The sequence below is a fragment of the Ranitomeya imitator genome, chromosome 2, assembly GCF_032444005.1.
Source record: "Ranitomeya imitator isolate aRanImi1 chromosome 2, aRanImi1.pri, whole genome shotgun sequence".
In the NCBI taxonomy this organism is placed as follows: Eukaryota; Metazoa; Chordata; class Amphibia; order Anura; family Dendrobatidae; genus Ranitomeya; species Ranitomeya imitator.
Genome location: NC_091283.1, coordinates 485,399,141 through 485,414,545, shown reverse-complemented (window position 1 = coordinate 485,414,545; position 15,405 = coordinate 485,399,141). Strand labels below are relative to the sequence as shown.

Here is a 15,405-nt window from a genome sequence, read left to right as displayed (position 1 = left end):
TGACCAAAAAGGACTAACAAAGGAACAGAGAATATAGTAGACGGATGAAAAAGTTTATTAAAAAATAAACATTATGTACACAACGAGATTAACTCTTACAGGGTCGATTCAGATTTTCTACAGCAAAAGAGCTCAGAATGAAGAGAATTTTCACTGCGATAAAACAGATTCACATTGGGCCAAAAACAATGGCTCATTATGCAAAAAATGCACAGACTTATTCTGATACCATACAGGTGACAAAGTGTTAATTGTAGCCGACCGATGAACCTTAGGGCACGGCCTCCCATTGAGTTCACATAGGGTAATTCAGTACCACATCCTGTTTGGCCAACTCCAACAACATAGGGTCGTCGAAAAACTTGCTGATGCTGACATCTTCACTCAGACCCTGCAACAAAGCACAAAGGTTACTTATACGAATGGAAAATATAAAAATATATATACATATATTTTTTATGTCAAATAGCCATGGGCATTCTTTGTGCACCATCTCCACATATCAATACCAGTCAGCATCATGATGGCTTCAGGGAATGTGAAGAGCCACTTATATTATTATGGAGAAACCAGGGCATTATTGGGCATGTTATAACAACATATAGACATAGACATACTCACCTTATCATTCCCATTTTGGTGCTTCCTGTTGCCGCCAGTCTCTGTATTTCCTACTCCAGTGATGATTTGCACCCGCAAAGCTTATTCCTTACAGAAGTGCAACAGACACATCAGGGTTGGTGCCGGAAATACAGAGACTAGGAAAAACTGGAAGCATCTAAACAACTGGACGGGAAAGGTATTGGTAAAGCGAGTATGTATTACTAGAATTCTAGAATATGGTAAGCAGTTTCCCATTCTTTTTTTCTGGCTTGAAAACCCTTCTACATTAGTAGTGCATGGTCTATATCTAGTTTAATGGTTTTTATTAAAAGAACGCTGAAAATTTATAATAAGACTACAGCAGATATTGACATCAATGTAATCCACAGTAGAATATACAGTGCCTTGAAAAAATATTCATACCCTGTGAATTTTTCCATATTTTTTCATTTGGCACCCACAAAGTTAAATGTATTTCATTGGGATTTTGTGTGATACAACAAAGTAGCAAATATTTGTGAAGTGTAGAGGTAATAATGAAATTATTTCTAAATACTGTATTTTGCGGACTATAAGACACACCCCAAATTTTGGAGAGGAAGCAGGTGTATTTTTTTTTTAAATAAAGTGGTGGTGTGTTTTATAGTCCCATTTTACAGGAGGGGGGGGGGGTGTCGGCGGAGCGTGGTGATAGGTAATCAATGAGAAGGAGGGACTCCAGTCACCACCGACATCTTATGAGAGCCCAGGGCCTGCAGCCTCGATGCGCTGCGACATCCCCTCCTCCCAGCCTTCGGCCGGCAGCATCACCCCAGTCCTCAGAAAGTCACCTCCTGTGACCCGGCTCCACCGCAGCCCCCCCCCCTGTAAACTACCTTCGGACTAAAAGACGCCCCCCATTTTCATCACAAATTTAGGGGGAAAGTGCCTCTTATAATCTGAAAAATACAAATATAAATCTGAAAACTGAGACGTGCATTTGTATTCAGCCCCTAGTGAATACTTTGCAAGAGCACATTTCGCTGTAATTATTGATGATGGATTGAACAGTGCTCTGTCACATGTTCAGAGCTTGGGCTACTTTTTATAACCTAACCCTGCTTTACTCTTCGCCACAACTTTATCCCTGTCCTGTCTGGTGTGTTCCTTGGTTTTCATGATGCCGTTTGATCCCTAATGTTCTCAAACAGTATTTATACTGAGAATAAGGCCGCTTTCACACTTGCATCGTGTTAGATCCGTCGCAATGCGTCGTTTTGGGAAAAAAACGCATCCGGCAAATGTGCTCGCATGATGCGTTTTTTTCCCATAGACTTGTATTGCGACGAATGGCCATAAGTCGCGTCTGTCGTGCACTGGATGCGTCGTGTTTTGGCAGACCGTCGTCATGAAAAAAACGTTCACTGTAACGTTTTTTCGTACGTCGTGTCTGCCATTTCCTACCACGCATGCGCGGCCGGAACTCCGTCCCCTCCTCCCCGGGACATAGACTGGGCAGCAGATGCGTTAAACTGCATCCGCTGCTCACGTTGCGGCTAATTTTCACAACGTACGTCGGTACGTCGCTCCGACGCATTGTGACGGCCGCGTACCGACGCAAGTGTAAAAGGAGCCTAAATGACAATGGACTCAGCAATTGGTCACTCAGGATTTTATTTAAGGGTATTGGACTGCAGGGGGCTGAATACAAATGTACGTCACAATTTTCAGATTAATATTTTAAAAATTAAAAAACCAAGTATCATTTTCCTTTACACTTCCCAAATACTTGCTATTTTGTGTTGCTAAATCAGAAAATCCCCCCCAAAACACATTTAAGTTTGTGAAAGTAACTTTAAAAAAATGTGGAAAAGTTCACAGGGTATGAATAATTTAAGGCACTTTAAGTCAGAGATAAACAAAAATTTTAAGGAGTATTCTAGCCTAAGCAATTAATCTTTGGTATCCTACTTTGAAATCCCGGTAATTACTAGAATAAAGTCGCAGTCATGCTTTGCAGAGCACCATGAGTTACAACGTATACAAAAGTAATGTATAAAAATAACAATTAGATAATACAAAAGAAAGGAGTGCATCTGTAACACACCTTCCTACGTCTCGTTTTGATCATAAATTCTCGGGCGAGGTGAGGTGCTGGTTGAGGCTCCAGTGGTCGTATAATGATGCTTTTGTCCAAAGGGTCTCCTGGCACAATCTGTCAATAAAAAAAAAAATCCAGTGCAATGATTGATAGGAAAGATAAGAGTTATCCACTAATAATGTTTCAGACCCTTCAGTCCTATTTGTACCTGCCAGTGATGAAAGACAGATAAGGAGAAAGCTTGTCCTTGTGTGTGAGTGCGCAGATCTGTCTCAAAACCAAATGAGTCAATTGCTGGGATGAACGCTTTGATGGTATAGAGCGGTGACCCGGGAATAGGAGCATCTTGCGTGACATGGCCTCTGCATGACAGAAAGAAATGTGTTAGTGACTATTATAAGGTGGAAAATAATTTACCAGCCAAGTATAAAGAATCATAAGTGATCTCTAACCTTCTTCTGGCCAGAACAGTGTACACCGCAGACACACAGTCCGCAGGAGCTTGCACTTCCACAAAGTAATATGGTTCCATGAGACGCGGAGTGGCCTGGAAGTCATAAAACAAGATTGTTAACAAATCAAGAAACATTGGAAATAAAAAGCAGCATTGTACATGGCATTTCATAGGTGCACACAGCACTGTTTAAAGTGAACCTGTCACCAGGTTTTTCCCATGTAAAGTATGGCCAGCGCCTGTAAGCCCTGTGTGATCGCATACTAGAATGCTGTCTATATGTCCCCAATGTGCTCTGAATAAAACAAAAAATAGCTTACATTATACTCCCCTACGGGGCAGTCGCTGTTGTTGATACAGCACCTCCTTTCTTCTTGTGGATGACACCACAGTGTCCTCAGCATCGCACTCCTATGCAGGCGCACCTCTCTCCCCTACCGAGGGCAGAACAAAGTATTGTACTGCGCATGTGCCGGTGCTCTTTGGCCTTCCCCATTACAGTACTGTACTTTGCTCTGCCCTCAACAGGGGAGAGAGGTGCGCCTGCAAAATAGTGCAATGCTGAGGGACACTGTGTGGATGACATAGAAGGTGTCATCCATACAAAGCAAGAAGAGAGGAGGCGTTGGATCAAGACATGTAGACAGTAGTGATGAGCGAATATACTCATTACTCGAGATTTCCCTAGCACGCTCGGGGGTCCTCCGAGTATTTGTTAGTGCTCGGAGATTTAGTTTTCATCAATGTAGCTGAATGATTTACAGCTATTAGCCAGGCTGAGTACATGTGGGGGTTGCCTGGTTGCTAGGGAATCCCCACATGTACTTATGCTGGCTAACAGGTGTAAATCATTCAGCTGCAGCAACAAAAACTAAATCTCCGCGCACTAAAAAATACTTGGAGGACACCCGAGCGTGCTAGGGAAATCTCAAGTAACGAGTATATTCGCTCATTACTAGTAGACAGCATTCTAGTATGCTATCACATATAGGACTTACAGGTGCAGGGTCTTAAAGGGGTTGTCCTATAGAATAGATGATAAATGTAAAACTGCTCGGGGCCCGGCGGTTGGGACCCCCACCTATCCCAAAAATGAGGGGCCCAAAGCTCTGTGTGTGAATGCTCACTACTATTCAACTCGCAAAGGGGGCTTTGGGAACCTCGTTCTTGTGATCATACATTTGTCACTTATCCTGTTGATAGGGGTTATAGGTTGTTTATGGGATACCCTGTTTAAGGCACAATGTCAGGGCAAACCATCAATTAGTGGCCAATGTTACAAGGAGCGGCCTGCAGAATCTGTGCTAACATTACATCATTACTTGTTAATTGTCATTTGTTTTGTGAGAATGTGGAAAAGCTCCTCATTAATTCCCTCAGGTTTGGCTCATTTCCAGCTGAGCAAGTTTTGCTCAAGTCCTTCATGCACAATTGAAGACCCTGTAAAGCGTTTACAATACATAGAATGGTGCACAGGATTGCCAGAGAAAGATTGCAACCACTCAAGCAATCAAAAGCGTTACTGTCATACATCTTGTTTAATAAGTAACAATACTAAGAACCTTACCATGAGAAAAGCAGAGTATACCACTCTGCGGGCTGTGGGAATAATCTGCCCTCCTCCCCGATGCAATGGCTCCTGAGCAATCACTGCATCCAGAATTTTAAACTTCACATTTCTGATCACTAAATGGAAAAGAAATGAATACGAGACACTGGAAACCATTACAGACAAGACAATGTTTGCTCCTGGCACACCATAACAGTGTACAGTACTCACACTCATCGCACAGAGGGCCCTCCCTGGTCCCCCACTGAAATCCCTGTACAATGCTGTCCTTCACAGAGCTCAGCAAAGCTTTATCCACCTACAGCAACATAAAGAAAAATTAAGGAAACTGCTGGGAATTATCTGTCATTAGATCCAGGAATGGACCTGAACATGCAATAAAGGAAAAGTTGGTGCTAATTAAAAAAAAAATAAGAACAAAGAAGCATCTCCGAGCCTCCTGATATAACAATTAGACCATGAAATATTAGTATGTGTTACATTTAGCGGAGTACCTGAGCACATGGTGAATAACACAATGACTATTCAAACCAAGTTCAGGTGCTCCGTGCACCCATGGTGTGGCCAAACACTTAATAATAATAATTAATAATTGACGCCTCTCCATTATTAATCTGGCTTAATGTCACCTTACAATAGCAAGGTGGCATTAACCCTTCATTACCCCATATCCCACCGCTACACAGGAGTGGGAAGAGAGTGGCCAAGTGCCAGAATAGGCGCATCTTCCAGATGTGCCTTTTCTGGGGTGGCTGGGGGCAGATATTTTTAGCCAGGGGGGGGCCAATAACCGTGGACCCTCTCCAGGCTATTAATATCTGCCCTCAGTCACTGGCTTTACTACTCTGGCGGAGAAAATTGCGCGGGAGCCCACGCCAATTTTTTCCGCCATTTAACCCTTTATTTTAAGAGCTAGAACGGCCAAATTTTGCAGATACACACTACTGACATTAGTAGTGTGGAATCTGCAAAAAAAATGGAGAGAAGACATGGTTTACTGTATGTAAACCATGTCTCAAATCATGTCGGGTTTAGGAAGGAGAAAGAAAAAGCCGGTAATTGAATTACCGGCTTTCAAGCTGTATAGCGCTGGAAAAAATATATATACACAGTATATATATATATTTTTTTCTTTTTGGGACACATGGATCACTTCTATAGCGGTATGTTGGTTTTGCAAGCCTGCGAGAAAACCACGCAGTACGGATGCCATACGGATTACATACGGAGGATGCCATGCGCAAAAAACGCTGACACACCCTGCCTACGGAGGAGCTACGGACCACTATTTTCGGGACTTTTCAGCGTATTACGGCCGTAATATACGGACCGTATTGTTTTACGCTGTGTGTGACGCCGGCCTAAAGATGATCGAATATGTTCGGAAAACGATTGCTGAAGCCGAATTTGTTGCATTTGTACCATATTTGTGCTGAATTTATGTTTGACGATAATTTCCGAACATATTCTTTCATCCGTACTCCCACTGACTCAAATACTGTTCGGCGAATATTGCAAATACAGCGATCGCAATCCAAACCGAATATTGAAATATTCACTCTGTTTTCTATTATTGGACCTAGGAGAAAATGGTTAGTCTGTAATGGTAGCTGTCAGGTCAGGGTGGGTCCGTAGGTCATGTATTAGGTCTCCTAAAGCCCATGCATAAAATTGATAGGACTCCCCTGGCTCACTAATGCTGGAAGTAATAAAGTGAGTATCTTACAAAAGCTATACTGAAGCACATATATAACAGACAAGGCTAAAACCCTTACATAACACTAATAAATGCTACAATATAAGTTTAGCCCAAGGCTTTCTTGTAAGAGAAGACTGCTGCCTAGACTTAGAAAGTGCCCCCTATGTGTCAACATAGCAACAGACCAGGCACTTACCTCAGAGGGCAATGTGTCATCTACCAAAATGTTGGGACCAGTAGTGTCTGGCCCAAAAGCCCAGATAGAACGGGCAGCTAAAAGATCCCAGTCATATTTTGTCTGGAAAAATTCTCCTAATTTCTTCCTGTGAATAAAGAATACAAAGCAACATTTAGAGACAATCCTGAAAGCAGTCAAGCTTTGGAAGAACTTGGTCCATCGATGAAAGATCCAACATGTTACATGTAATAACCTTGACACAATACACCTCCTATTACAAGGATATATAACATATGCAATGTCCTTCTATGTAAACGATCTGTAATGTCAATCTGAGCTTCGCACCTGTTCCATGAAATCTGCACCACTTCATTTTCTATGTCTTCGGCTAGACCTTTTTCCAATGGCTCGGCAATCATTGTGATTTTATTTCTGCAGACGAGAATCAGTTCAGGGTTAAGCAGTGGTGTCACTGTGTGGCCGGAAAAAAAAATGTAACAAACACGTACAGTTTGGAAATTGGTGCACACAGATACTTACTTCTTGTTTGGGGTCTCAGCAAAACATTTTAGTGACGACGTTTCCACTACAGTCTCACAAAATGTGACCACAGGATCCGCCACCTGAAAAATTATAAAGAGATTATTAAATAAGGAAAATAACAATAATGCTTTTGGCGATATACTAATAAGGCAAAAGTCATATCTACTATGCTCATACATGTCAGCGGACCTAGCAAGCATCAAAACTTACCTTAATATCAATTTCTGAATACATTTTGCGGAGGTCGTGCATTACGCAGTCAAGATACAGCTCTCCAGTGCCGAGAATGACGTGTTCCCCAGACTCCTCAACCTACATAAATGCAGGCAATTACTACACAAGAAATCAATCATTTAACATTACTAAACAAAAAAACTCCTATGGTTAGAAAATGATATCTGCATAGCTGGGGTTGTGTACATTATGTGAAAGTGGAGACGATACCTTAGTGGTGAGAGATGGATAGCTCTTATTGACTTTCCTGAGACCATCTAACATTTTTGGCAGTTCTGAAGGGTTAACAGGCTCCACTGCAATCTTGATGACAGATGTGGTGTTGAACTTTAATGGCCGAAAGATCTGAGCCTAGAAGATGAAATTAGAATCCAGAACACATTCCTTATGAGCAGAATTAACTCTTAAAAGTTTATGGACCCCCCATCTGATCAGTTGACTCTAAAATGGTATAAAGTAATAAAAAGATTATTTGCCATTGTTTACCTCTTCGTTGCCCCTTGGTTCGGTGATTGTAGCCGTCTTGACTATAGGCTGATCCACGCCCTCAATTAGGACCCAGTTGCCGGCTGGCACTCTGTTCACTTCAATATGATACCTACAAGGAACAGAAAACCAAATAAGGACAAAAAACAGGATTTTTGGTTGCTTACCGTAAAATCTGTTTCTCGGAGCCTTCATTGGGGGACACAGGAACCATGGGTGTATGCTGCTGCCACTAGGAGGCTGACACTATGCAAATAAAAAAAGTTAGCTCCTCCTCTGCAGTGTACACCCCACCGACTGGAAGTAGGATATTCAGTTAGTGAAAAAAGCAGTAGGAGAAGTAACATGTTAAAGATAGAGAGTTAAACTGTGACAATATAACACAATAAAACAGAGCTGTTCAACTTGGGAGGGTGCTGTGTCCCCCAATGAAGGCTCCGAGAAACAGATTTTACGGTAAGCAACAAAAAATCCTGTTTTCTCTATCGCCTCATTGGGGGACACAGGAACCATGGGATGTCCCAAAGCAGTCCCTGGGGTGGGAACAGCAGAAAAAAAAACTCCATTCAGGTCGGAGAACTTACCACTGCCGCCTGCAAGATCATTCCGCCTAGGCTGGCAACTGCCAAAGCGTAGGTATGGAGCTTATAACATTTGGCAAATGAGTGAATGGAACACCAGGTTGCCTTGCAAAGTTGTAGGGCAGATGCCCCATGGTGTACTGCCCAGGAGGCGCCCACTGCCCGGGGCAGAGTGAGTCTTAATCCCAGGAGGAGTCACTCTGTTCCTGACCTGGTAAGCCTCCAGAATAGCAGGTCTGATCCAGAGAACAATCATAACCTTGGAGGCTGGCAGGCCTCTTGGCGCACCGTCTGGAATGACAAATAGACGGTCCGTCTTCCTAAAGAAGGTGGTCCTAGACAAATAGATCCTCACCGCCCTGACCAGGTCTGGCCTGTTCAGCGAACGCTCCAGAGAATAGGTCGGAGCAGAACAAAAAGGTGGGAAGGACGATCTTATTGAAGTAACAAGGAGGACACCACCCTGGGAAGAAAAGGCAACGATGGCCGTAAACTACCTTATCTTGGTGAAGAACCAAGAAATGGGGCGACAGGAGAGAGCCACCAACTCCGAGACGCGCCTAATGGAGGTGATGGCCACCAGAAACGACACCTTGCAGGACAGAACAGACAGTGAGGCCTCATGGGGAGGTTCAAGGGGGGGAACCCCACAGCCTCCAGAACAAGATTAAGCTCCTTGGGATCCACGAGAGTCCTGGTGCATGCACCACTCCTTGAAGAAAAGTTCTGACCTGAGAACGGGACGGATATATATCCTTGTACCGTGATAGCCAGTAGATAAAATATTTGGAATTGAATTAGTCTATGCCTGATGAAGAGGCCTGAGAAGTCTCGAAGGTTTGCAATTTGCTACCATCTTTTCAGTTAGCCATTAAGAGGTATCAACCACCGAGGTCTCTCAGATCTAAATATCTGACCTGAGAACGGGAAGTCAAGGACTTCTGAAATGGGACTTCAGAAAGAGAATGGAAAGCGTTGCTACCTGACCCTTTAGAGGACTAAGGTCAAGGCCAGCATCAAGTCCCGCCTTGAGAAAAGGCCAAATGGAAGGATTCAACAGCCAAGATGTTAAATTGAGCAACCAAGAACTCTGGTGGCAGATCGGTCCTTGGGACAGAAGATCTGGCCTGTCTGGGGCCTCCAGAGGAAGTCCGCGAGGAGATTGGCGATCTCAGCGAACCAGAACCTTCTGGGCCAATCTGGTGCGATCAGAAAGACCGGCACCCCCTCCGCAATGATCTTCAACAGCCTGGGAAGAAGGGAAGGGGAGGAAACAGATAGGGAAATACAAAATGCGACCCAGGAATGGCCAAAGCATCGGTCTCCACTACAAGAGGGTCGCGGACCTGGAAATAAACGGTGGAACCTTCCTAAGCAGTCGCGACACCAAGAGATCCGCGTCCGGAGATCCCCATCAAAGGCAAATTTGAAGGAAGACCTCCCGATGCAGGGACCACTCTCCTGCCGAAAGGCCCTCGTGGCAGAGAAAAACACCGCGGCCTAGTTGCCAACACCGGGAATATGCACTGCGGATAGTGCCGGAACCGTCGCCTCTGCCCAGAAGAGGATCTTGGATACCTCCGCCATTTCCAAGAGACTGATTCCCTCCATGGTGTTTGACATATGCCACAGCCGTGGCATTGGACGTCTGGATTCTGACTGGCAGACCTCTGAGAACCTTTTCCCAGTGACTCAGGGACAGAAGAATGGCCGCTATCTCAAGGATGTCGATCGGCAGAGGGGAATCTTGCTCCGACCAACGCCCCTTTAACTGACGGATTGTGGGAAACCGTGCCCCAGCCGGGAAGGCTGGCGACCGTCGTCACCACCTGCCATGGGCGAGAAGGAAGGACCGGACCTGGGGAATGAGAGGGGATGACAGCCACCAGCTGAGAGACCATTAGAATCGGACGGAAGGCCGAATCGGACGATCCAGAGACAGCACCAACCTGTCCCACTGAGAAAGGATGGCCTACTGAAGTGGAACAGCGCAAAAGGGAACGCTTCCGATGCTGCCACCATTCGTCCCAGGACCTTCATTGCTGAACGGAAGGAAGGCAGCCGAGGGCCTTGCAGAAAACTCCGTCCTGGAGAATTGCCCGTTTTTCCTTGAGAAGAAAAAAATAACAAAAAACCCTCAACTGACAGGTGTCGAACAGCATGCCTTAGAAGACGAGGCACTGACTCGGAACAAGACAAGACTTTGTTCTGCTGACCAGCCACCAGAAACGGGACAGGGAGTCGGATGATTGTCACTCTCCTGGGCCTGAGAGGGGGGCGGAGCCTTGATGTCTTCGAGGTACGGAATGAGCACTAGGCCCGTGATCCTCAAAATGGCCATAAATGTAGCCATGATCTTTATGAAGACACTGGGTGCGGTCGCAAGACCGAGTGGCAGGGCGATGAACTAGAAATGACTCTTCTGCACCACGAAACGCAGGAGACACAGGTGTGCTGGGAAAATCAGAACATCGAGATAGGCTTCTTGGATATCTATGGAGAACAGGAATTCCTGTGGTTCCATGCAAGCCAATACTGAACAGAGGGACTCCATCCTGAAATGCCGCAGGCAGAACCTTTTGTTCACTAACTTAGGAACCAGATGGGTCGAACTACGCCGTTGTTCTTCGGCACTACAAGCAGGTTTGAATAGAAACCTGTGAAGCGTTCCTACTGAGATGGAAATGATAACCTCCGAACAAAGAAGAAAGGCAATGGACACAAAGAAACCTGGGATCAGATTAGGATCTTGTAGAGGGTGGGATTCGAAGAAGCGATTCCGGGGCCGCGAAGCGAACCCCATCTTGCATCCAGAGGATACCACCTCCCTGACCTCGACTGAGGCAAGCCAAACATCCCTGCAAAAAAGAAAAAAACAAAACAGACGCCCGCCCAAACTGGGAGGAACACTGGGCCCTTAGCACGAGTTATGCCAAGGAAGATCTGCCAGGTCTGGGCCTGGTGGACCTACCATGGGAATTGAGGGAACGCCAGGAAGGGGTAGGCTTGAAGGAAGCCTTTTCTCTAGCCAGGCGAGACCGCGGTCTGTGCTAGCCAGAGGAATATTCTGACGCCACGAACCAGCGAAAGGACAAAAAGGGAGCTGAACTGCCATATCAGGGGAGGCCAGCGACGCTCGTGCCTCCCGTTGCGTCCTTAATAATTTGTTCCAGCATGTAGTCAAAGACGGGCCCCCTGGAAAGGGAGGCTGGTAAGGGACTTCTTTGAAAACAAGTCCACCTGCCATGTCTTGAGCCAAATATTCCGCCAGATGGTCACCATATTGCTGGATACCTGAGCTGCACAAGACACGCATCTAGGGAGACGGCTACCAAATATTTCCCTGCATAGGAAATCTGGTACGTCAGGTCGGCCAGCTCCCCCGGAAGAGGTCCAGCCGTGGTACCCTTACAAGGCTGTTTGGTCCATCTAGCTGTGGTCCTTGAGACCCAGGTAGAGGCAATGGCCGAGGCACAAAGCAGAAGCAGCCACTTCAAAAGGCTGATTTTTCCAGCGATTCTATACTTGTATCCTTGGAATCCATGAGGGATGCTGCATTAGAAAAGTCGAAGGACCATGTTGGCGGACAGTCTGGGGACCGACGAGTCCGCTGCCGAGAAATCAGTCCAGTTAGCGATGAGCTCAGGGGAGAAGGGATATAGGATGCCGAGACGCTTCCCTGTCTGAAAGCATCTGGTATGGTTCACCTTTCCCCTGGCAAGTACCACAACAAATTCAGTGTGTAGAGCAAAGACCTTGGAAGTTGGTTTTGACCGTCTAAACGAAACCACCTTTTCTGCGGGTTCCGTAGATGTATCCATGATGCCTAAGGTCTGGTTGACTGCAATAATAAGGCTTTGCACCCTATCACTCATGCTAGAGGCCTGTAGTGAAACAAAGTCTGAATCTTCCTCTGAAAACATGACCGAGGACGCCCGTCTGACTCGGGAGAGGAGGATCTGGAAGAGGGATCTCACCGTGCCAGACCGGAGGGCGAGATGGATCGGGAAAAGGACAGAATTTCGCTCCTGTCTGGATCTCTTGTGACCTGTGTTGAAAAGGCCGGATGGAGAATCCTGTGACCCACTGGCAACTGCGGGGGGCTGGGAGGGACAATCTGTCAAGCACGGACACCAGGGACGTGACATCCTGGTGAGGTCCGCCACAGACCGAGACAGAAGGAAAGCCCACCCAGGGATAGGGGCCTCTGTCTCACCCGGGGTAGGAACTCCTGGGCGGTGGGTTCATGATGAGCAGACCCATTAACTGATGCCAGAACATTAGGGAATAGGAGAGCCGAGGAGAGTGTCGGGCTGCAGAGCAGCTACTCACAGTAGGTGCAGTCATCCTGTATTCAGCTCCAGACTGTAGGGCTGCTGTGCCAGGAAGAGAAGGCTCCACAGGAAACAAGTACAATCTGGATCAATAGGAAAAATGGCAGTCACAAGAGGGTGTCCAGCACCAGGAGTGAAAAAGCGCACACTGCAGGGACACATGCTGAAAAGTCTGCTCTGAGACAGGAAAAAGGGGCGGAGCTAAATCGCGGGACCAGGGGGCGGAGCCAAGTGCCGGGGGCGGAGCTAAGTCCCGGCAGTAAGGAGCTGACTAAGAGCTAGGTGGGAAAAAAGCCCGCCCGAAAAGTAGGAAGAGGGGCGGAGCCAGCCCTGCAGCTAGGCCCGAGAGAAGCCGGGACCTAAATTAGAGCTGGTGACCGCCGGAGGATGGGGGAGCGACGCAGAGGATTGAAAAACGCTGCAAAACAATGCCTGCAGCCCCAAATACCCGCAAAATTAAAGGGGAAAAGACCCCCGATGCCCCACTCTGCAGCTAGGCCTGGAAGAGGCCGGGACCTAGATTACATCCCATGACCACCGGAGCACGGGGGAAGTGTTGAGGAAAGCCCTAAAACTGCTGCAAAGGTAACCTGAATTAAGGGGCCCACTATTAAAATAAAGGAATTTTTTATTTTTTTTTCTTCTTTCCCGATCTTTCTTCTGTGATCTTCTTATCTCTGTACCTGGGGAGAGAGAGAGAGAGTACCTCCCCATCCAAGATCGGACGTCCGATAATCCAGCATAGTGGGACGTCCGTGTCTCCTTGAACAGACAGGCTCTGGTGGGCGAGTGGGTGGGAGACAGAGGCAGCCCCGGGTCTGAATCAGGTAGATAAGGGTCTAATGAAAGACCCGTGTCCACCTCCTACTGACACTAAGCTAAACTGAATATCCTACTTCCAGTCGGTGGGGTGTACACTGCAGAGGAGGAGCTAACTTTTTTATTTGCATAGTGTCAGCCTCCTAGTGGCAACAGCATACACCCATGGTTCCTGTGTCCCCCAATGAGGCAATAGAGAAAGCTACATTTTCAATAACTGATATCAGTAGCTTGTGATATCTTTAGGGCAGCACGGTGGCGCAGTGGATAGCACTGTTACATTGCAGTTCTGGTTACAAATCCCACCAAGGACAACATCTGCAAAGAGTTTGTATGTTCTCCCCGTGTTTGTGTGGGTTTCCTCTGGGTACTCCGGTTTCCTCCCACATTCCAAAGACATACTGTTAGGGATTATAGATTGTGAGCCCCATTGGGGACAGTGATGATAATGTGTGCAAAACTGTAAAGCGCTGCGGAATATGTTAGCGCTATATAAAAATAAAGATTATTATTATTATTATCTTTACAATACCAACACTTACCTGGCCACCGACACCCAAAGTCTTCCGACAGTGCAAATCTGGGAATCTTCTTCATCTTCTAAAGTATAATTTTCACCAAGGACCTTAACAGGCTGCCCTGCGTGAATGGTCCCACTCAGCACCCGACCAAAAGCGTGGAACTGCACTCCATCATCTGTGCTGTACATCTTGGTTGTGTGACACATCAGTGGGCCCTAAAGAGACAACCACCAACAATAGTAATGTCCGACAGACAGCAGCTATGTCACTCTGCTGACACAACAGATATAAATCAGCATCAAACTACGTCACTTGCAAAGGGTACAGCTAGCACCCTATCTATAGACCATATGTACAAAAAGACGAACATGTAATCATTGTGCCGTAATGGTGGGGCTGCTAATAAACACAGCTCAAGAAAAGTTTTGGAATTATGGAAGTCACACAATGGATAGATATGTTACTGATATGTAAATTATAGAAAAAAATGGGAATAAAATGCTCAAAACATCCAGATTCATTCAGTATGTAAAATACCCACACTTACCCTCATTGCTTTCAGCCAAGTTGTGTGTCAATGGTTGCCTGAGGAATGTTATGCAATACTGAATGCACCTAGACAAAATCAAGATCCTCTGCTGGCAGCTCCCTTTGCAAACAAGGTCGTATGTTGCTCTTGCTACTGTAAGCAGCCTGCATCTCCTAAATGTGCGCCTGCAGGGTCTCTGGACTGGTCTCCCATCAAGAACATCTGGAATGTCATTGGTTGGCGATTGTAAAAGGAGTAGATAGCAGCAGATCTTGAAGATTTGCCCAAGTGCATTTAGTATGGCAGAACATTCCTCAGAAGACTATTAATAACCTCATTGATAGCAGCCATGGCGTGAAAGTGCGGGGATTTCTGTGTGCGGTGCTCACACTCTGTACTGAATAAATCGAGACGTTTTGAAAATTGCGTTTCCATTTTCATCATTGGCATATCAGTAACCTGCCTATCCATCCTGTCAAGGTTGAGTAGTGTGTGTGTGTGTGTGTGTGTGTGTGTGTATGTATGTGTGTGTGTGTGTGTGTGTGTGTGTGTGTGTATGTATGGGTGTGTGTGTGTATGTATGGGTGTGTGTGTGTATGTATGGGTGTGTGTGTGTATGTATGGGTGTGTGTGTGTATGTATGGGTGTGTGTGTGTATGTATGGGTGTGTGTGTGTATGTATGGGTGTGTGTATGTATGGGTGTGTGTATGTATGGGTATATATATATATATATATATATATATATATATATATATATATATATATATATATAT

General features: G+C 45.8%; 1 protein-coding gene across 1 annotated transcript in view; it reads right to left on the bottom strand.

Moving 5' to 3' along the window:
- Positions 1-37: 37 nt before the first annotated feature.
- EFTUD2 (elongation factor Tu GTP binding domain containing 2) overlaps positions 38-15,405 on the bottom strand; it is a 39,004-nt gene continuing 23,636 nt past the window's right edge. Inside the window, exons 16-28 of the mRNA XM_069751387.1 lie at positions 14,124-14,317; positions 7,848-7,959; positions 7,572-7,712; positions 7,338-7,439; positions 7,125-7,207; positions 6,930-7,016; positions 6,603-6,729; positions 4,918-5,005; positions 4,705-4,823; positions 3,136-3,230; positions 2,892-3,045; positions 2,690-2,797; positions 38-391 (exon numbers count right to left, since the gene is read on the bottom strand). Of these exons, the coding sequence (XP_069607488.1) occupies positions 296-391; positions 2,690-2,797; positions 2,892-3,045; positions 3,136-3,230; positions 4,705-4,823; positions 4,918-5,005; positions 6,603-6,729; positions 6,930-7,016; positions 7,125-7,207; positions 7,338-7,439; positions 7,572-7,712; positions 7,848-7,959; positions 14,124-14,317 (1,506 nt within the window). The 3' untranslated portion in view covers positions 38-295. The remainder of the gene's footprint in view (positions 392-2,689; positions 2,798-2,891; positions 3,046-3,135; positions 3,231-4,704; positions 4,824-4,917; positions 5,006-6,602; positions 6,730-6,929; positions 7,017-7,124; positions 7,208-7,337; positions 7,440-7,571; positions 7,713-7,847; positions 7,960-14,123; positions 14,318-15,405) is intronic.